Consider the following 22,045-nt stretch of genomic DNA (forward strand, 5'->3'; position numbering starts at 1 on the left):
AAGGGGGAGGGATCCTGAGAGGAGTGGTTTGAGTAGTATATCTGTACCAGTACAGAGAGAGAGAGGCCAACAAGTGATATATGTTTCAGTAAGATTGGATTTTTAGCATTGATAGCAAGTCGCAGAAAATTGAGGTTGTGGTGGGAGCTGCAGAGAAGTAGTTGGGTGTGCAAGACTTGACATCAGAAGAGTTACATGGTGTGTTAAGTGGTGATGTCCCATCCTTTCAGGTTGTTGGCATGAGGTATGACTAAATAGATTTGAATAGTGGAGTAGGGTGATGTTATTTTTTATTTTATTTATATACCTTTTTTGTGAGTGTAGTGTTAGATTAGTGAGTTGTACTCCAGTCTAGTAGGTGGCGGTAATGCAACATATTGGATGCCAACCGCCGTTATACCTCATCGAAGAAGAAGGTCAGAAGTGTCTATCTCTTTCTAGTTAAGTTAGCAGAATGGCATCTCCTCCATTTGAAGAAGTAGACCTGAACAAGGAACACGAAGAAATGTGAGCTATTGTCCAGTTAAACCATTTTAGGGAAATGTTGACCATTAGTAGAGTGTCGTCAAGGTTAGCTAACGTTAGCTCAGTCAGAACCATGTGACGTTAACAGGGATTGGAAAAACTATGATTTAGAACGCCAGCTAACGTTAACTGTAAAAAATAATGGCTGGATTTCCAGAGTAACTCAGTCTATTACAGAGAATGAAATAATGTGTTGTAGAGGGATGGTGGCGATACAGCACAAAATCCCAGCCGATGGTGGCTGCATTACATCCAGTCAGAGGTTCCTGTCAATCTGTCTGGATGGCGATGTATTTATTGGACATGTCACTAATCCTTATGAAGGACTTCCTGGCAGAAGAGGTTACTCGACCAGTCAGCAGCCGATATGCCAGTTAAATAATTGGTGAAATGTTGCTTGATTATAAATTAACGTTTATCCGTAGTGGGTAGGTGCTCAATATATATAATCAGTATCATATTTATCACCAGCACTGTTTGGCGCAATGGTAACACATTTGCCTTTTGATTAGACGACCAGAGTTGGAATCGCAGCCAGCATCATGATTCATGACATTTCATTCTAACCAATAATGGGGAGTGCTCATTATGAATACATTGTGATTTAGTTTCGGTATCATTCTAACTTTTCTTATGATTTTGTTTGCAGAGCATTAAGGCTGGCAGTTTATCACCAGTTCACCCTATGGGCACAAGGGAGAATTACATGCTGACTACACCGTTCGCGTCGCATGCGCAAGCGGTGCAAAATAAATTTACACATGCATGTTATTCAATCATTGCACTCACACTGCTCGTGAGCGTCTTCGTGGCCAGGCGCTTAAATATAACTTTGTTATATTTGTGACTCTCAATACACTGCAAGTTCTGCCTCTCCCTGCCATCTATTGGAAAGGAATGGTAACTACACTGGACAGCTAGTTGGCAGAGTCAAAGTAGACTTTAATAATATATGCCATTTAGCAGACGCCTTTATCCAAAGGGTGGAAACAGATCATAGAAACAGGATAACAATTTTGATATCATGGATGGTCAGTCCTTGCATCTATAGCACTGCCTATGAATTTGAGAGTGGTTACATTTCTCCAGCCGCATCCCTCAGCATTTTACCAAAAGAGGAGCAGGGAGTCACTTTGTTATTGTTTCTATTGCCACTTTAAGAAGTTAAGATGCAGATGAAATTCACACACCAATCTGTATGTTACAGATACTATATGTCCCATCACTGACAGTTAGTGAATACACGGCATTCAGCACAGCAAACAATCAATGAAATGTATTTTACAAAATACCTTTTTACATCAAAATAATAACCACAGTGGTTATAGAGGGTGCAACAGTTCAACACCTCAGGAGCAAATGTCAGTTGGCTTTTCATAGGTTGAGAGAGAGGGAGTCGAAACAGCAGGACCGGGACAAGGTCGCACATCCATTGAAAGGGGTTTTAAAAAATCTGTGGAAAACAGTTCCACTCTGATTCCCTTTATAGATGGGTGTATCTTTGAATTCGCTGTTGAATGGCCTGCTCCTTCTCTACTTTCAGAACACCAGCCCCCTCCCCTAAAGTGATCGATAGTATATCTTGGCTCGCACTGTGATGATTGGGATTCTGAGCTCTCAGGTTCATACAGCGAGTTATGGTCTTCACTGATCTCACTCTCCGTCAGCTCCATCTGTGGCGTATTGGGCCAGGACTCGGTTATATACTGATGGTCGTGAGTGCTATCTAGCTGGGCCCCGAGCGCTTTAGTGATGGTCCCGGTGGACCTCTTCTCCACCGCAGCACAGGAACACTGGCACCCAGGGTTCAGTTTTGCATGCTGTACTAACCCTTCTTTCCTGTTTGGCATGCTGTACTAACCCTTCTTTCCTGTTGGTAGAAAACAATTAAGGCATCTGTTAGGCTATAGTTATATTCAAGAATCACTGCATATACTTGAAATGAACAATAGCCTTAGAAATAACATGGATTCGCATGTACCTCTGCCTCCAGTCTCCTCCAGGATGAAAACCTTTTCAGGGATGAAGATGTCATCCTGAAAACAAACATGTTTTGTTAAGACAACTGAACCCAAATATATTAGTTGGCATTAACAAGCTTCCTGTCTTGTATGCTTTGTCAACACACAGAGCAAATACAGGGACATTTATTTTTCAGCAAACATTAGCTATGTCAACTTCAGTCTAGCTAAATGAGGTGGAGATAACAAATCTGTCAACAAAATGTATTACAGTACTTGACTATCTGAGGTGGAAGCTAGCTACAGTAACTACCTAATAACGGGTACACGGTGAAACTGTGTTGCAGTTGAGTAGCTTGCTAACGTTGTTTGCTGGGGGGGTGTTACACAAAACACTTCCGATGCAGTTAGCTAGTTACCTTCAACTAGAGTTGCAACAATGTTGTCCAGTGTTTAACGCTAGCCTAGTCAACAACAGTCATGACCGGTTAACGTTACCTCAGGCTCCATTGCATTGACTCGCGGAACCTCCTCCGTTCAATTGCTTCAGCGATGTTGATGATGGTCGGTCGGTAACCCCTACAACATAACCCTCAATTTTAAATGGAGGCGCAAGCAGAGGGCTTCAACATAGGCCTATGACTCCTTTCCATTCGGAAACTCCCGGTTGCCGCATCGCAAGTGCCCTTCATCGCGAAGTCTGCCTCTGCAAAGTGCTGTCTACAGATCCTGCTAGCTCAAGCTGACACGTCCTTCCTCTTCCGGACATGGAGCCACTTCTTCAAAAGTTGTGGGTCCTCGGGCAGCCGATGGTAGCTTACCGAGGGATTTTTTTTGGAGCCAATTCCTACAGCCTGGCGCTATACAGTTCATGTTTGAATTACTACTTGTTGTTACCATCTTCACACCTAATCTCACTCTTCGATTCACTCTTCGCACGAAAACTTAATATGGTAAATGTAGCTAATGCTAACTAGCTGATTAAAAAAGCCAGCAGATCCGAGCCGCTTGCTTAAAGCTGGACTATGGTCGGACAGCATTCCTGTTTACACTGAGTACACAAAACATTAGGAACACCTGCCTTTTCCATTACATATAGACTGACCAGGTGAAAGCTATGATCCCTTATTGATGTCACTTGTTAATACCGCAAATGCATTTTTAAGCTTTGAGAGAATTGAGATATGGATTGTGAATGTGTGCCATTCAGAGGGTGAATGGGTAAGACAATATTTGTGCCTTTTGAACAGGGTATGGTAGTAGGTGTCAGATGCACTGGTTTGAGTGTGTCAAGAACTGCAGTGCTGCTGGGTCTTTAACGCTCAACAGTTTCCTGTGTGTATCAAGAATGGTCCACCACCCAAAGGAAATCCAGCCAACTTAACACATCTGTGGGAAGCATTGGAGTCAACATGGGCCAGCATCCATGTGAAATGCTTTCAACACCTTGTACGGTCCATGCCTCCACGAATTGAGGCTGTTCTGAGGGCAAAAGGGGGTGCAACTCAATATTAGTAAGATGTTCCTAATGTTTTGTACACTCAGTATATAATAAGACACCGCAGAACCGGTGCAAGATATTGCTTTTAAAACATAGCTCAATCCAGGGATGAGAAATGCGGTATACTCCGAATTGTCCCATTTATCATAACTGTTACAACAAGAAGATTGAGCAACTGCTCCTTTTTAATTCAACTGACGTGTTTGTCCTCATGGTAGCTAGCAGTAGCAACAGCAGCCATTATGGAATGGTGCGTCATGTTGAACATTAACAGAGCTGATTATCTGACACTGCCATTCCAAAACGGCTGCTGCGGCTTCTGGTACCTAGCATGAGGAGGAAAATAACAGTTTTCTGGAAAAACTAGCAGTCGTTCAATGTTCTTGTTGTAACAGACCGTGCAAGGCGTCGAAAGTGTTCCACAGGGATGCTGGCCCATGATTGAGGTACGTTTTCCGAGCCATATCTCGCACCGGCTCCTCGTATCATAATATACACAGGAATGATGTCCGACCCTAGTGCAGCTGTAAGCAAGCGGATCGTATCTGCTGGCTAGCCGATAATGGCATGTTCAAGAGCATTAAAACTGTGATGTATCATGGGTAAATTGTGACTGATCTACAAATAATATTAAGTAGTTATTTGTGATGCAAGGTGATTTGTAGATCAGTCAGTCAGTCAGTCAGCAGTTGCCTGCACTGTCGGCTGCAATGTCAAACAAGCCCTTTAGTTAACTTTAGCTGGCCCCCTGAGAGTTTGTTTAAAATTTCATAAGTGGCTTTGGCCTGCTGAATATCCAGAACAAAAGTGTAGGTAGCTCAATTTATCTCTACTTGAATAACATGCAGAGCCTAAAGCTCATTTTCACATGGAAGCATAGCTAAGGAAGTCATCCATGTTGTGTCAGTCTAGGGAAGAGGGCTGTGCTCCTTCAGCAGATGGAGAGTCGATATGAGCAACAGAAGAGCAAGAGAAGGCAGCAGGTGAAGCTGTCACAAGCTGCACATGAGAGAAACGCCCAGCTCCTCCAGGTATGAATCTACCAAGTGCCTCTCAGACCCGCTGCTAGGTTCTCTACTTGAATGTACATGTTCAGTGCATGCCTTTTATTGTGCATGTTGATGAGGCTGGTATACTGTAGGCTTTGAAGGCCATGTGTAAAGGAATAGCTGAATTTGTGATAGGCTGATCCTTTCTCCAAATACAGGACTTGCAGAAAATGGAGAATCATCTCAGAACAAGAAAACTCCCACACCCTGACATCCTCAGTTTGGAGGTAAGGGATCTCTTAGTAACAACAAATTAGCAATACATGCCCTCTCTGAAGATTGCCTTGCCTCCCATAATATTCAATGGGAGCTATTTTGAGTTGTGTTGCATCTTGACCCTACTATACCTGATAATCAAGTACAGTCGGGGTCACAGATTGTTGTTGACACAGGCCGCTGTACTGTTGTCTTGTTCCAGACTCGTTACTGGGCATCAGTTGAGGAGAAGATCCCAGAATGGGAGCGCTTCTTCCTGGGTAAGGGCCCACATCCTAGCAGTGACCCTAGCAGAACACCTAAACAACGAAAACAGAAAACCACACCCAGAGACCATGCCCCCACACAAGATGGGGCTCTGCCTCCTCGTCCTATACTGAAACATGTCAAATGACCTGAAGTGGACAATCTGGCTTTTGACTTAATCTTATGTGATCAACATGGAGTGAAGGAAAAACTAAAATCAGTTGACAATTACACTGTATATTGAGGTTATTGTGAGTGTCTGAGGTAAATGCTCTTTTTTTATATAGGCCATATTTAGTCTCATATGGGCTGTTTTCCTATGAGAATAACAGTATTCTTAGCACCAACATTATTGAGTAGGCATCATGTTGATTTCCATTGTTTACACTGCAACTCCTTTTTGTGCTCAGCCATTTTGATGTCTCAGGGTGAAGCTCAGATTTAGCCTATTACCCCTCAGTCTACAGAATTGCTGCTCTTGATTGCAATGTTTACAAGCAATGCTCACACTTTCAGTGTGATGGTATTGCCTGTAACACTTTATGGTAATCCCATCCCATCAGAATTTTATTTGAAACAGAATATGGTGTCTTTGAATTCATGGTTCATATCTGCCCACTAGGGGGAGGTAGCACCATAGATTTGGATAACAATGGCAAATTCCTTCAGTTAGTTAGACTCAGGTCATTCAGGTCATTCACTTCATCTGTCACTGAGCAATGATTTAATCAAATTTGCTCTTATTTATTTGCATGTATTGTCTGTATACTAGCTATGTTCTTTTCTTATGTGTACATTAAAGCACTTTTTTTTCATATACTGTGTAATATCTTTTAGGCGTAACAAGCAATGTGCATATGTAACCAAACTTTTTTTTTTTTTATTCACATTCTTCATCTATATATTCCATTCACTGCAAATATACTTTTTTACCTAATAAATCATTATAGTTTAGCTTATTAGTCCATTAAAAAGCATGAGCTGACACACACCTAACTTTGTAGAGTTGACTAACAAATAATAAACTATACAAATAAAATGTTGCACACTATATACACACCCAACAATTCAATATGTTTATCCATTAAAATGTTAGCGTATAAGTTATTTCAATTTTTTTTTTTACATGTATTAACCCATCCACCACCCCCACACTTCATCACACAGTATACAGTGCCTTCAGAAAGTTTTCACAACCCTTGACTTATTCCATATTTTGTGTTAGCCTGAATTTAAAATTGAATCAATTGAGATTTTGTGTCGCTGGCTTACACCCCATACCCCATAAGTCAAATTATGTTTTTAGAAATGTTTACAATTTAATAAAAAATGAAAATCTGAAATGCCTTGAGTCAATAAGTATTCACCCACTTTGTTATGGCAAGCCTAAATAAGTTCAGGAGTAAAAATGTACTTAACAAGTCACATAGGTTGCATGGACTTACTCTGTGTGCAATAATTGTGTTTAACATGATTTTTGAATGTCTACCTCATCTCTGTACCCCCAAACATGAAATTATGTGTAAGGTCCTCAGTCGAGCAGTGAATTTCAATCACAGATTCAACTACAAAGACCAGGGAGGTTTTCCAATGCATCGCAAAGAAGGGCACCTGTTGGCAGATGGGTACAAAAAGAGCATAGTGAAGTTATTAATTACACTTTGGATGGTGTATCAATACACCCAGCCGCTACAAGGATATAGGCATCCTTCCTAACTCAGTTGCCAGAGAGGAAGGAAACTGCTCAGGGATTTCACCATGAGTACAATGGGGAATTTAAAACTAACAGAATTTAATGGCTGTGATAGGAGAAAACTGAGGATGGATCAACAACATTGTAGTTACTCAATAGTAACCGAAACCCGAAATTGCAGAGTTATTAACAAAAGGAAGCCTGTACAGAATAAAAGTATTCCAAAACATGCACCCTGTTTGCAATAAGGCACTAAGGTAAAACTGCAAAAAATGTGGCAAAGAAATTAACTTGATGTCCTGAATACAAAGCATTGTGTTTGGGGCAAATCAAACACAACACATCACTGAGTACCACTCTTCATATTTTAAAGCATGGTGGTAGCTGCATCATGTTATGGGTATGCTTGTCATCAGCAAGGACTAGGGGGAGTTTTTTAGTGATTAAAAACACAGAATAGAGCTAAGCACAGGCAACATCCTAACGCAAAAAATCTGCTTTCCAACAGGCACTGGGAGACAAATCCTCCTTTCAGCAGGACAATAACCTAAAACTCAAGGCCAAATATACATCTGGAGTTGCTTACCAAGACGACAGTGAATGTTCCTTAGTGGCCTAGATATGTTTTTGACTTAAATCGGCATGAAAATCTATGGCAAGACTTGAAATTGGCTGTCAATTAATGATCAACAACCAAATTAACAGAGCTTATAATAATGTGCAAATATTGTACAATCTCGGTGTGCAAAGCTCCTTAGAGACTTACCCAGAAAGACCTACATCTGTAATTGCTGCTTAAGGTGATTCTAACATGTATTCACTCAGGGGTGTGAATACTTATGTAAATTATATATTTATGTATTTAATTTTAAATAATTTTGCCAAAATTTCCAAAATCATGTTTTCACTTAGTCATTATGGGGTCTTGTGAATTCTGGCTGTAACACAACAAAATGTAGACTAAGTCAAGGGGTATGAATACTTTCTGAAGGCACTGTATGTTGTGCATTAGGGGGTTAAATATATTAGCCTAAGCCATTGAGCTGTTCTCTGGAATGTCTCAAAACCATTATATAGTTATTGAAGAGTCCTCTTTATATTTGAGCTACAATGTGATTGTGCTGTCTTTATTAAACAAAGCCTCCAGAAGGACCTTCTGTGTTCGTGATAATTGCTTTTTTTAATTGTCCCTTTATTCAAGGGTAGCCTGAGGTCAGCCAGTTACCATATGCTCATAATACTCCATAGAAATGTGTGTAAAATGAGCCATTCATTTCTACAGGTCCATTAGGCTTGCATAAACTCTGCTGTGTTTCTCAAGACATGTTTATTTATTTTATTTTTTTTGTGGGGGGGGGGGGGGTCTGTTTGTTAGGTAGTTGGTATCACCGATCAGAAAGCGTTATTGCTTGTAAAGTTAGAATGTCTGTCTGTGTTTTCTTGGGTTATTTTACCATTATACAGTAGACCATATTCAGTATGATAAATGATCCTATTCATGGGGTTACAAATTGGTCATAGTGTTACAGATTGTTTCCACCAACATAATTGAGACTTCAGTTCAGATATTTTCAGGTAAGACACAGGCCGTAGGGACAGTGTTAAGGAGCTGCTGTGTGGATAATGAGAGGGTACACGGGACAAAATGTCTGTCTCACTGTTAAACGGGATGCAAAAACGCAGCGAGCCTTTCCACCTGCTTTCTGACTGTCAAACCAGCACAAACCACCCCTCTGCCCTCCCTCCACCTCCCTCGTTCTTCCTTCTCTCATTCCCTCTCTGTGGCAGAGATGGCATCCCTGATCCAGCCTAATTGCGATGATCAAACCTGCACTGGGTTGACGCGGAGTGGCGGCTTGACAAACGCAATCATCCGGATGGCCTGCGTTGAAGTGGCCATGGTTGGCAGCTGCCCTGGCTCCTCAGATGGGACCCGATCCTGCCCCCGAGGTCAGGCAGGCACCAGTCGCCATGAAGGGGGGCTAATGGGGGATGGTGGTCGTGGGAGGGGTGGATGTGGGTGAAGATTTGAGGAGGGGCAACGAGGGTGAGTGAGGGCAGGGGGACAGGCAGCGAATTATCTAAAAGGATTTTGAAGAGCACGATCTGGAGCCCTTCCAAATGACTAGATTCACATGATGTATTCTAATGGTGAAAGCCCTGAGGTGGATTAGCTACGGACACCACAGTCCCGTCACGCCCCCGGCTGGCAGACCAGGCCCTTGTTACCAGGCCCTGCCAGCCAGTCCCAGCCGTGACAACCCTCCCTGAGTCCCCTGACCCCCATTACCCCACAGACACCTGGGTTAAAGCCAACCTCTCAAATTCAGCTACAGGATTAGCAGCAGACAGAGGAGGCTAGGAGGTGACCCTCTCCATCTCTAATAGCATATGCATTTAAAAGCGTATGATTACATGATTTGGGGCGTCTATTGAGAGCATGCTGAGAGCCTCCTGAGAAGCACAATAACTGGTTAGCTGTCGACTTCAATTGATTGGATAATGGATGATTGCGTGTTGTATTTTATTGAATAATGTGCTGCAAGTGTAGTGAGTGCTGCACAACAAAACTACAATTTTGGCATAATTTTGTTTTGTTTTTCTATTATTTTAGAACATTTTCTTATTATGTAATAGAAGTGAAGACATACATCACATTTTTTAAAGTACACTTTCTTTTTAAATTGACCTACAGTATTTAAAAATAAACCAACGTTAAAATGCTGTTTCTTGAAATAACATGGGGCTCCATACTGTACAATGTACTCCCATAGTATTCCTTATCACTCCTTTAATCATGTCATGTCAGCTCTGGCTAAGTGCATGTCCTGCCAGCCAGGCCTGTGCCTACTGTATCGGCTAAGAGAGGAGTTGACTGTGTTGTTCATGTTGTGGTGGATTAAAGACAAGTCTACATGTGGCACACTAAAAGGAAGTAACACTGGCCTTAAGGGAGCGCCACACTGTTCGGTATTGACTGGCCAAGCTTAAGTATAGTGTTTCCTCCTAAATGGACCCGAGGTTTTTTGTGTCAACATAATCATATACCTCACTGCACTTCACTGGCTCTCTGTACTCCTTACAAAGAAAGCTTTCGGCACATACTTTTTCAATTGTAGTGCACTTAAACACAAATGTCTTTCATATACTGGAGCTTGTCTGGGATTTTTTATTATTATTAGACAATTTCTGCTGTACTGCTGGGAACTCCTGCAGTGTTTTTTTCCCCTTTTCAAATGCATACTTACATACTTACATTGTGCTTAATGTTTTCAGCTTTTTCCCCACAAGCCTACCGGTGAGGTAAGTGAAGTTGTAACATATAGTTGTATTTGAGTTGAGGGTATGTCTCTTAGTTTGTGAGAGAGTGGATTTTGTTGTTTTTTTCCTTTTCAATATTGATACTGTGGAGGAAAGAATGCATTCACAGATTGTCCTGAACAACATTTTGGACATACAGAATATGTATTTTTATCACATACAGTTGAAGTCGGAAGTTTACATACACTTAGGTTGGAGTCATAAAAACTTGTTTTTCAACCACTCCACAAATTTATTGTTAACAAACTATAGTTTTTGCAAGTCGGTTAGGATATCTACTTTCTGCATGACACAAGTCATTTTTCCAACAATTGTTTCCAGACAGATTATTTCACATAATTCACTGTATCACAATTCCAGTGGGTCAGAAGTTTACATACACTAAGTTGACTGTGCCTTTAAACAGCTTGGAAAATTCCAGAAAATGATGTCATGGCTTTAAAAGCTTCTGATAGGCTAATTGACATAATTAGAGGAGTTGTGGCTGTATTTCAAGGCCTACCTTCACACTCAGTGCCTCTTTGCTTGACATCATAGGAAAATCAAAAGAAATCATCAAAGACCTCTGGGGGGAAAAAATTGTAGACCTCCACAAGTCTGGTTCATCCGTGGGAGCAATTTCCAAATGCATGAAGGTACCACGTTCATCTGTACAAACAATAGTACGCAAGTATAAACACCATGGGACCACGCAGCCGTCATACAGCTGAGGAAGGAGACGCGTTCTGTCTCCTAGAGATGAACGTACTTTGGTGCGAAAAGTGCAAATCAATCCCAGAACAACAGCAAAGGACCTTGTGAAGATGCTGGAGAAAACAGGTACAAAAGTATCTATATCCACAGTAAAACGAGTCCTATATCGACATAACCTGAAAGGCCGCTCAGCAAGGAAGAAGCCACTGCTCCAAAACCGCCATAAAAAAAGCCAGACTACGGTTTGCAACTGCACATGGGGACAAAGATCGTACTTTTGGGAGAAATATCCTCTGGTCTGATGAAACAAATATAGAACTGTTTGGCCATAATGACCATCATTATGTTTGGAGGAAAAAGGGGGATGCTTGCAAGCCAAAGAACACCATCCCAACCGTGAAGCACGGGGGTGGCAGCATCATGTTGTGGGGGTGCTTTGCTGCAGGAGGGACTGGTGCACTTCACAAAATAGATGGCCTCATGAGGAGGAAAATTATGTGGATATATTGAAGCAACATCTCAAGACATCAGTCAGGAAGTTAAAGCTTGGTCGCAAATGGGTCTTCCAAATGGACAATGACCCCAAGCATACTTCCATAGCTGTGGCAAAATGGCTTAAGGACAACAAAGTCAAGGTATTAGAGTGGCCAACACAAAGCCCTGATCTCGATCCTATAGAAAATTAGTCGGCAGAACTGAAAAAGCATGTGCGAGCAAGGAGGCCAATATACCTGACTCAGTTACACCAGCTCTGTCAGGAGGAATGGGCCAAAATTCACCCAATTTATTGTGGGAAGCTTGTGGAAGGCTACCCGAAGCGTTTGACCCAAGTTAAACAATTTAAAGGCAATGCTACCAAATACTAATTGAGTGTATGTAAACTTCTGACCCAGTGGGAATGTGAATAAATAAATAAAAGCTGAAATAAATCATTCTCTCTACTATTATTCTGACAGTGGTAATGGTAATCCTAACTGACCTAAAACAGGGATTTTTTTACTAGGATTAAATGTCAGGTATTGTGAAAAACTGAGTTTAAATGTATTTGGCTAAGGTGTATGTAAACTTCCGACTTCAACTGTATCTTCTATCTTGTGAAAAATAATTACATTTTAATTGCTGGGATCAATCTCTATTGTGTTAATGGAAGTCACATAAAGTGAATTAGTTTTACCGGTGTTCAGTCCTTCCATCTTCTTACCAGTGCCAACCAACTGGTGAGAATGCTCATCCTAATTTGACAACTTGTAGGATCTCATTATAAGGGGCCTTATTTGTGTGAATAGACGCCATGGTTCAGGAGTAGTACGTCATTAGCACTTCTGGGTAAGCACAGCAGTAGTGGACATTTCTCAGCAGGGCCAGACCAGGTCAAAGGGATTAGCACCGGACATCCCAGAATTAGTGATCCTGACCAACAATGAAAGACTGATTTAATTCCACAAAAGTAGAGCTCAGTCTTGGCAGGGTGTGATGGAGAACAATACTCATGTATTAGACACTTATTTATCTAGTTATAGAAAAGTGTTGATATTCAGATGTATTCTGCCTATTAATTCTGTATTGTTTATCTATTTAATTGTTTTTGACAGTGGCCAACATTAGTATTTACTCATGATTCCTCATGGACACCAATCTCATTGCTGTCAGTGCACTGAGAGGCTGAGGCTGGAAATGTGGAGCAGATTGTTTGGGGTTTAGGGTTCTCTAATCCTCCCAGAGACAGAGGTGAAAGGAGTGGACAAGGGGACAGAGGCTCTCCTTCAGCTCCTTGGCCCAGGGCTCTGAGGCCAGGCGGACAGACTGGTCCTGGGCAGAGGTCAATCTAAGGAGGCTGACAGACAGTGATGTGATTCCAGTAGGGCAGAGCCGGCACATGGCTCCTACAAGCCCAGCACCCACAGGCCTCTAAGCCACAAAGCACCTTCTACCACCCGTGTCCTTGACGAGCCAAGGCGGATCCAAGAAAGGAAGTGTGCGTGTGCGTACATTTACATTGTGTAAATGTATAGAAGGATTTTAATTAGATTTGGTGGGGAAAGTGTTAACTAGTTTTGTCAAGGAATTTGTATCACTTGAATATCACAGTCCTGTCATCATGTTATGGTGTGTATTTATTTTCCTTTTTTTATTGTATTTGATTTACTTGTATTTAATGTATAGTGTGATTATTGTGTAGGCCTACACAATGCACACTCCAATTTGCTGGTGTAATATGCTAGGCTAATGCACACAAAAAATATATTTAGAGAATCCAAGATCCTAACGAGGTGTTTGAAACCAAATGTGGATTACATTTAGTTTTTTATTATTATTTCGTATAGATTTGTTTTATTTTTTTTACAATAGAATGTCTTATAATATCCAATGACTTCGTTGTGTCATGTATACATACACATGTATGTTACAATCCTATAATTTTCCAGAGTCGAGTACACACTGCATATTTTGAGCAGCTACAACAATATTATTGCTGACTGCCCTTTTGGACATTATTAAGAAGTTTCCAGAACACCATGTAGTTGGCTGGCTGATTCCATCTTTTCAACACCATTCTCCAGGAATAGATCCAAGGACTTCGCCCGATGCTCATTAACTTCCCTCTTGGCATTTTAGAATGCGCCTAGTGAGTTCTTTGTGTCAAGAGCCAGTGCTTCTTCTAACTAGGGGCGCAACCAGCCTGTGCTCTCCTCCAGCAGCGAAAGAAATTGCTTTCCAAAATGTTGGTACGGGTTGGTTTAATTAGAATTTCATTTGGGCTAAACGGGGGAAACTGATGTAGTTAACATTTGGTGGACTTAATTGGTCCTTTTCTCTCCTCTCAGCCCTTAAAAACCGCTAGAGCTACTCTTGTTAATCTCCCAATCAATTGAATTGGCCAAACAAAAGTCTTGCTCTTCTTTTCTTCCTGTCTCAGCCGAGCCTTTTGTGACTTGTAAATGCATCAATTTTGGGTGATCCTGGTCGTGTAGATGTACTCAATTGTTGACAGTTGATTAATGCGCTCTTGTGTTGGTAATCTCTCTCGCTGCTTTACATGTGCACGCAGTAATGAGCTCCGTTGTCAATTAACGTGTTTCTAGAAGCGAAGCTGGTTGCTCTGATGCGTGAGAGGTATGTGCAGAGAAAAGGGCAACGCTGCTGCCTTTAGGTTGTTTACTCTCCAGCACTCTTTTCTCCGGCTTTGGACAAGACGGACACTCTTGTGCATAGCCCTGACGCGTTTCTACACACAAACATTTCTTTTGAGAAACTCGCACCGTTCGCATTTTCCCATCTATAGACTATTCCCTAACAAAGATGGATGAATGGATACTGAAATTCAATGTAGGCTGAGTTGTAAAGATTGTTTATACAAAACAAACCAAACCTGTTGTTATAAGACGTAAAAACAAGTACCATTGGCAACACTGTGATGATTATTCGGCCCATCAACCCAATATGGTTGTAGGTGTGGACATGTTCCAGATTGTCCGTGCGAGGGGATACCAACTTGATAGCGTTGCCTATTGTTTAATTGGGCATAAATGACCCCGTGATATTCTAGCTGTTTGTGTTGGATTTTGATTATGATATTTTTCTGCATATGCTAACCCCCTACCCGCAACTCATTGACTGTAGTCAATTAAACTGTATTATTTGATGAAGCTTTGGAATGTTTGTATAGAAAAATTGCCTATAGTCTATCCTACGTAGGCTACGAATTAAAACATGAGAATAATTAGGCCTAACGAAAGTACATTTGAGAATATTTTTTATTCTTCTAATAGAACAATTAAAGCATACACTTAATAACATTTATGACGCAATGTGACGTGGCTTTCTTGAATTTCTATTGAAAATTCCGTAGCCTAAACTGGAATTACGCACAATCTGTGTCTGGCACTACACATGAGTGTTCAAATTACGCACAATGTTCAACGCCAACAAATACGGGTAGAGTGTGAAATATATAAATATTATGCCTAGAGCCTATATGTTGAACAATAATGTGAGCCTTTAGGGCTATATAAAAGTATTGGTCGATGTGACAACCGCGAAATAGAATTTAACTGACAATATAACAATGGTTTTGGAAAAAACACACTAGTTGGTATATTCTGGTCTTTGAAGCAGCTTTTATGTGAACTAGCAGGACCAGGGTGGACCAGAGGTGAACAGACCATTCAACTGGTTATATTAGCCTTCTAACCGGTCCCTGGGCATGGTGCATAATTATTAAACGTTCTAATTGGTAGACCGAGATTTGTGAGCACGCGCCCATCTCTCGTCAGAATTTCTGTTAGCCGCAAGGATAATATTGTTCCAGGAGCCGTGTGCAGAATACTTTATCCTTTATTAAAGTTGGACAGAGGTGGATGATATGGCCCAAGTGCTCTATTATTCATATTCTGATGAATACGTATATGCGCGGAAGCCTACCATCGAGGGCGTTTAGCTGATTAATGTAATTCGCATTCAAGAGTCCATGTTATATCTGATCATTTGTGCCATTACACGGAAGTCAAGTGTAGCATCATCAGACTTGTCTCTTTGTCTGGCAAAAAGTGCTTAAACTGAATTTATAGCTACCATTTTAAAGTGGTGTATGATACTACACAGGCCTACTTCTCCCAACCAAGTAACAGGAGCCATGTATTATTGGCGTATAAACCCAGACTAGCCCACACACTGGTGCTAGTAAAACAGCTGCTTGCTAATCTTTTTTTGTGAAAAAGCAAACATCTGGATATTTGAGAGGATGAAATGGCCTATAGGCTTATCAGACGGATCACTGTCTTCGCAACTGGTGGGTTGACATAGGCTACATGTAGCCTGATTTGAAAGAAGGCTGAAATATCAATACAATTCCGTTCTGATATGTTATAGGCCTTTTCAGATAATTGACTAACCTACTCCTATATAAATTTAGAGTAGGCATATTTTTCTCAAAAACTTAAACGTTTTCGATAGCATTTCATGTACGATACACTTTTTATTTCCTATTAATAAATGGCAACAGTTGAAATTGTTAAACATTCAATTTGATGCATAAGTTATGTTGATGTATAAAACGTTTTATCCACGTATAGGTTACAATTTAGTTGTATGTAGCCTACATTGTAATGTATAAAAATGCGCCCAAGGTAAAACACTTTTAAATAACATTTTATTTTCATATTATTTACAATTCGATTTTCACACGTTATGCAATAGAAGAAAAACAACACGTCCTCCTGAATTTCCCCATGGGTTGAGCAAATAGTAATTTTCTTCCTAAATGTTTATAACATTAATTCATTCACGGTCAGATTTACTGCACTGCTGCAACAGTGCAAAATTCCCATCCTCATTAATATAATTTTTCAATCGAATAAAACCTAAAACACACATTTGCTTTTCATCGGGCTATCAAGTCGTCCCAATGTTTAATTTTTATGCTTTATAGTTTCCCTTCTTTTAACAATTGTATCTGATGTTTCCATCACTTACTGACAATTGGAGGAAAAAATGCATTGAGAAATTTGCGCTGGCGAGGCTTAATAACCTGTCAATTTAAGTGTGGAGGAGACTGTCCAAATCCAATGGAAAAATCAGCTTTCGGGTCCCCTGGAAGAATCGGTCGCCACAGATATAGGCCTACATGAGTTATTGTCGTGCAATTTCCTTATGTGTTTTTTCAGGTCAAAGTTTCTGCAGAAGCCTTTCCCGCAGGTTCCGCACGTGAAGGGCTTTTTGTCGTTGTGCGTGTGCATGTGAAAGGTTAGGTTGTAGACCTGATGGAAGGCCTTGTTGCAGATGGAACACTTGTACTGTTTCTCTCCGCTGTGCGTCAATTTGTGGTTCTTGTAATTTCCTGAAATTGGGAAATGCAATTAATAAAAATTAACATCGCGAATAAAATGAACAGCATACACGAAAGGGAACACATTTAGCTCCTTTTTTCTCCTCAAGGTCAACAGTTCACAATTAAGTTACTCTCCACAAAGGCGCTCCATTCTACAGCCTTCATTAATCAGCGCTTTGCATGTCGAAGTCAAGAAGTTGTCAAACTTTGTCACAATCAAACGCAACAGCAACTGAAAACGGTTGGATTATAAACCAGAGAAAAGGTCTGTCTCTTGACCCATGGCGAATTTAAGAGCCTTGTGTGGAGAGTTAGTTAGTGTAAGGTGACATGTCCGATTTAAATTGACGCTTCAACATCATCAGAGGGCAGCACTGGGTATCAATTTGACCAATAATATGGATATGCCTCTAAATATTGGGAATTGTGTGCCTTTGCTGTTACTTTTGGATGTAATCTAGGCTACATTATCATTATGTTATAACTGGGATATATCATTACCACCATCATATAGCCTAGTTATTGTTATAAAAGCATGCTTTTGTATTAATATTTGTCTGGGATATTAATTTGATGAATTTATAATGCAGGCTGAAACCAATATGATCTGGATTATTTGATTATGATTCTCTGTTGTTATATTCATCTCAAAACATATAGTCTAGGCTAAAACCTATAATGCGTGTTTCTGTAAATATAGCCTACATTAGAGGACATATCCTGAATATTTTGACCAAGGTTTAAATAGTGATAATTACCTTTCTGATGAAATCCTTTCCCACAGAATTCGCAGACGAATGGTTTGTACCCGGCATGGATCCGTATGTGAGTGTTCAGCGTCGAACTTCTGTTGAACGCCTTGCCACACTGGTTGCATTTATGAGGCTTTTCCTGGAAAAGAAATACAAAATATATAAATTATTATTATTTGTAAGCAATCCTCGAGGGAGTTTATAATATAGTCATATATAACTAATATAGTTGTTATTGAGTGAAATATGATATGTTTCACCTGTGTGTGGATGATTTTGTGTCTGCACAACGTGCTGGCCTGACGGAATCCTTTCCCGCACACTTTACACACGAACGGCCTTGCGCCTGTGTGCACTGGCATGTGTCGTGTCAAATTATAATGGGCATTGAACACCTGCAGAAGAAAACAAATAATCTCGTTTTCACTTTTATTGTATTTCATTTGTGAGATGTTTTGATAATGAGAAATAAACATGTCAGCTTCAATTTAATGTCCAAGTAAATAGGGTATGCCTATTCTAATCTACTGCACAAAACATTTACAATAACTGATACTGCGTTATTGTCTATAGGCCTACATGTTTTTTTTAAGGAAATGTAAGTGATTTGCAAAGCAAATAATAAACAAACAAAATTAACAATAACAATTGCATCGTTATTATTTTGTACCATTCGTTTTACTGAATGAAATGCTTTACCTTTCCACACACTTCGCATGTGAAGTTTTTGGGTTTCCCGTCCGTGGAGCTGTTGTGCTTGCTGTGCGCTTTCACTCCATTTTTCTCCGAGCTCAGGCTATGGTTCTCCTTCACTATCTGGTCGAGCTGGCCAGGGAGATGCTCCTTGTGTGGGTACTGAGGTGTCGGAAACTTTTCGGTGGAAGCGCTTGCGAGTTTGGCGTTCTCCAGCAGTAGCAGTTTCTGGTGCGCACTGAGAGAAGCTTGGGCTTGTGAGTTGGCCATGGCCGAGGAAAACAAGTGTCCGCTTAGCAGCTCAGACTGGTGATAAGCAGAGTCCAGGTAGTTGAAATAATAAAGAGAGCCGTTGGTGGGCATCGCCACCGTCTGATGGATGACTTGGGGTTTTATCACCCTCCCCGGTAATAAAGAGTGCTTCAACTCCGAGTCAATTTTGCCACACATCCCGCAGTTGGCTTTGCACATCGCCGCAGAAGTGCATAGTGTTCCTCTGAAATTAGCTTTCCAAAATTCGGAGTAGTTCATCAGCGCCTTGGCTTGTAAGTCGTAGCTAAAAGGTTGTAGGGGGATCATGCACGGTATAGGTGAGCAGAGACCCAGCATCTTCATTCCCTCTGAAGACTCCACTACTCGCCGCTCATCCAAACGGCCTTTTGGTTCAGAGGTCTTGGACATGATCCGTTCAATGGAGAAGGCCAGCGCCTTTGGTGCGGCGGACACTCCATTCCGTGGGCAAGACATCGCCGTTCCCAAAGGGAGAGAACTTGACATTTTGTGTACCGAACTTGGTGTGAGCAGCAGCCGACCAGCCGTTCTGTCCTCGCCTCCTGAATTCCAGAAAAGACCGGACGCACATCAGTTTAATAAGGACCTTAGTATTACAATCTCAGACATTTGCATTCAAATGGGCATCCCTGGAACAATAGCGTCCAGGGGTACCAGATTAATGCTCATTAGTACACACAAAATTAACAGAACATTACAGAGCTCGTTAAGGAAAAGAAAAAGGCAAAAAGCAGTGAGTTAATTCCTATTCAACACCTCTGAGAATCTGATAGCAAATTTAGCGTCAGAGTCAATGTTGAAGTTTACCTTTTTGTAAAGAGACGACAGATGTATTCGGAGATAGCAGCGTGACTGCTCTGTCACATTTTGGAAACGGGCGTCTTCATCAGCGCGAGATCACTGTCTCTTGCATTTAGCTACATCACATGGACTAGCTCGTATCAAGCGTGACAAGGAAACGCCATCACCAGCCCTGCCCCTTCTCCCGCCGCCCACTTATATACTGCCATGGGGTGGTATACATGACAGTTATTACAGATTATTATTTATGTCTCCATCCTCAAATTCTCTGCTTATACCACCAGCCATTCTCTAATCGAATAACTATGCTTTAGTCTATTCCTTTCTCGAAAAAAATAAAAGATGAGGGCCATTTGATCATGTTAATTTGAACAATGTGTTTGTTATTATTTGTAGGCTACATGTTATTATTATTATTATTAGGCTATTATTATTTTTGTTGGTAGTATCATTTGTTTGTTGCTGATTGTTGTTGACAACACTACTGTTTTTAGTAAATAGTCCTAGCATTCGCATTGTATTCGATTTATTTCAGGCTACCATGTTTTGAATTGGAATATTTGTAAATATTAGGCTAAGTAGTGAATAAGATCATAGAACACATTTTCTGATTGTACTGTATGCTTCTAATTCGTAAAATTCACAATTTATCAGTCCTTCAGAGGTTCTTTAACTTGATTAACAATAATACGTTATTGTCCTCCGGTTTGACCAGACAAACTTTTCATTGTGAGTTGCTAATCCTTGGAGATGGAATAGTTTTTTTCCATGCTGGTTTATTACTATTTGTATAATTGTGAAGGTCCAATTTCCACCTGTTTAAAGAGCAGATTGCAATAGCAGAACCTCCCTCGGATCCTATTAAACGTTTTTCCTCCACCTATTCAGAAGAACCAATTTTCCAGAGCGATTCAGAGAGCTCAGCTCAGCCCCGAAAAAAACTGCTCTTTCACTTTTAGCTACTAAAGCACTGCGTGGAACCTGGTTTTGTGTTTTTCTGAAATAAAAGAACGGATTAAGGGGGAAGAAAAGACTTAGCCTGGCCAGAGGTAGACCTTTAAATAAAAAGAGCTCTTTTTAAACCAGAATAAAAAGTTTGCTGGAATCCAGAGTTTTTGTGTGCTTGTTACAATGACCAGTTGCCCTCTCCTCTTTTTTTCATAAGGACCAGCTTAAATTCATTTGTTTGCAGACGATTTTACCTGAGACGCACAACAAATGACTACAAAAATAGATTCCAAAATAACTTTGCAAGTTCACACACACAACCGCCCTTTATGATTTCCTTTAGGCCTATTATTGGTTTGACAACGCATTGTTGACGTTTATTATGTCGACCATGCCATTCTAAAGTTTTCTCCCCTTAACACAAGGAATGTAAGACATCGAGTGTGGATAAGTTAATTTACATGTCCTTGACATCGTCTTTCTTAATGGGTGAATGTGGAAAATGTGAACTGAGATAAACTGCTTTTATGTCGACTTTGTTTCACAGTTTAAACTGAGGGACAAACAGGTGTTTAGGATACTGACTTCCGTTCGTTTCTCTGCTCTGTTTGTATATGATTGTCATAAATAAAATTTATGTAGAAAATATACGAAAATAAGCAATACATTTTCACAACAGTCTGTCTTTACTGATGAAAAAAAGGTCTGTATGCCTATGTAACCAAGACCTGAATATGTAGGGAAATTATGCTACATCTTAAATCCCGTTACACACCTGCAACTTTAGCGCAGAAGGGTTTACACGAGTCCCACTAATTCTACTCATATGTAAATGATGTAACTCTAATTTGAGTTTATTCAGGCCCACTACCGGCTCGTCCACACAATAAACATTGATCCTATTGCTGTAACCTCGGCCCACTACTCGGCATTAACACGTTCAGCAATTAGCTCGGGAATCGACTTAGGGGACTAGCTCTTGTCTCTCCTTTCCAAAGCAGGCAAGCAAACACGTAGCTTACACAATGCAGCTGGCCGGGACGCTGCATTTGCATGACACATTTGTTTGTTTATTGTGTCCCAATCTATTACTGTGATACGCTAGACCTATACTATATTTGGTAGTAAACGGTGGACTTGTTGTACTATCATGTTTTCCTAGTCTAATATAATTCAATGTACAGTATGTAATGTATACATTTTTTAAATCAGTAACTGTAAAGTTTATCACGGATATAGTCTGCTCATATTCAAAGTAGACAGCTTCTTAGTTCACAATTATACGCATAATGCAATATTAAAAAGGTAAGGTGGTGGTAAAATGACAACAATAATAAAACACCTCCCCAAGCTCATGATGCCAAATGTATGATGACATCTGCTAGCTGTTTGGCATCCAGGTTCACTCCAAACCTAATTCAATTATAGTGTACATCATAAACTCTTATCTCAAACCATGATTTTGAATTAGAAAATGAAGCAACAAGTAATAAACAGCATTCAGAATCGCTGTTAAACCTATTGACTT

At 40.5% G+C, this 22,045-nt stretch overlaps 2 protein-coding genes and 1 long non-coding RNA gene across 4 annotated transcripts; 1 reads left to right on the top strand and 2 right to left on the bottom strand.

The window, feature by feature from the left end:
* Positions 1–395: 395 nt before the first annotated feature.
* On the top strand, positions 396–6,841 carry cep15 (centrosomal protein 15). Of its 2 annotated transcripts, none has more exons than XM_023993753.2 (4): positions 396–507; positions 4,895–5,018; positions 5,195–5,263; positions 5,455–6,841. In XM_023993753.2, exons 1-4 carry the CDS (start codon positions 455–457, stop codon positions 5,644–5,646), a joined length of 438 nt encoding a protein of 145 aa, XP_023849521.1. In that variant the 5' UTR covers positions 396–454; the 3' UTR covers positions 5,647–6,841. The 2 variants fall into 2 exon arrangements, with proteins under 2 accessions (XP_023849521.1, XP_023849524.1); XM_023993756.2 differs by lacking the exon at positions 396–507 and adding an exon at positions 3,352–3,439.
* Positions 1,444–3,074, bottom strand: LOC111968199 (uncharacterized). Its single transcript, XR_002877851.2, has 3 exons — positions 2,985–3,074; positions 2,507–2,561; positions 1,444–2,395 (listed from the first exon to the last, which is right to left on the bottom strand). It is a non-coding gene; the product is annotated as an uncharacterized lncRNA (long non-coding RNA).
* A 9,496-nt stretch (positions 6,842–16,337) lies between the features above and the next one.
* On the bottom strand, positions 16,338–19,757 carry fezf2 (FEZ family zinc finger 2). Its single transcript, XM_023993768.1, has 5 exons — positions 19,576–19,757; positions 18,484–19,310; positions 18,045–18,179; positions 17,791–17,923; positions 16,338–17,041 (listed from the first exon to the last, which is right to left on the bottom strand). The coding sequence occupies exons 2-5, from the start codon at positions 19,252–19,254 to the stop codon at positions 16,779–16,781; spliced, it is 1,302 nt and encodes a 433-aa protein (XP_023849536.1). The 5' UTR covers positions 19,255–19,310; positions 19,576–19,757; the 3' UTR covers positions 16,338–16,778.
* Positions 19,758–22,045: the final 2,288 nt, after the last annotated feature.

The sequence above is a fragment of the Salvelinus sp. IW2-2015 genome, linkage group LG1 (genome assembly GCF_002910315.2).
Source record: "Salvelinus sp. IW2-2015 linkage group LG1, ASM291031v2, whole genome shotgun sequence".
Lineage (NCBI taxonomy): Eukaryota > Metazoa > Chordata > Actinopteri > Salmoniformes > Salmonidae > Salvelinus > Salvelinus sp. IW2-2015.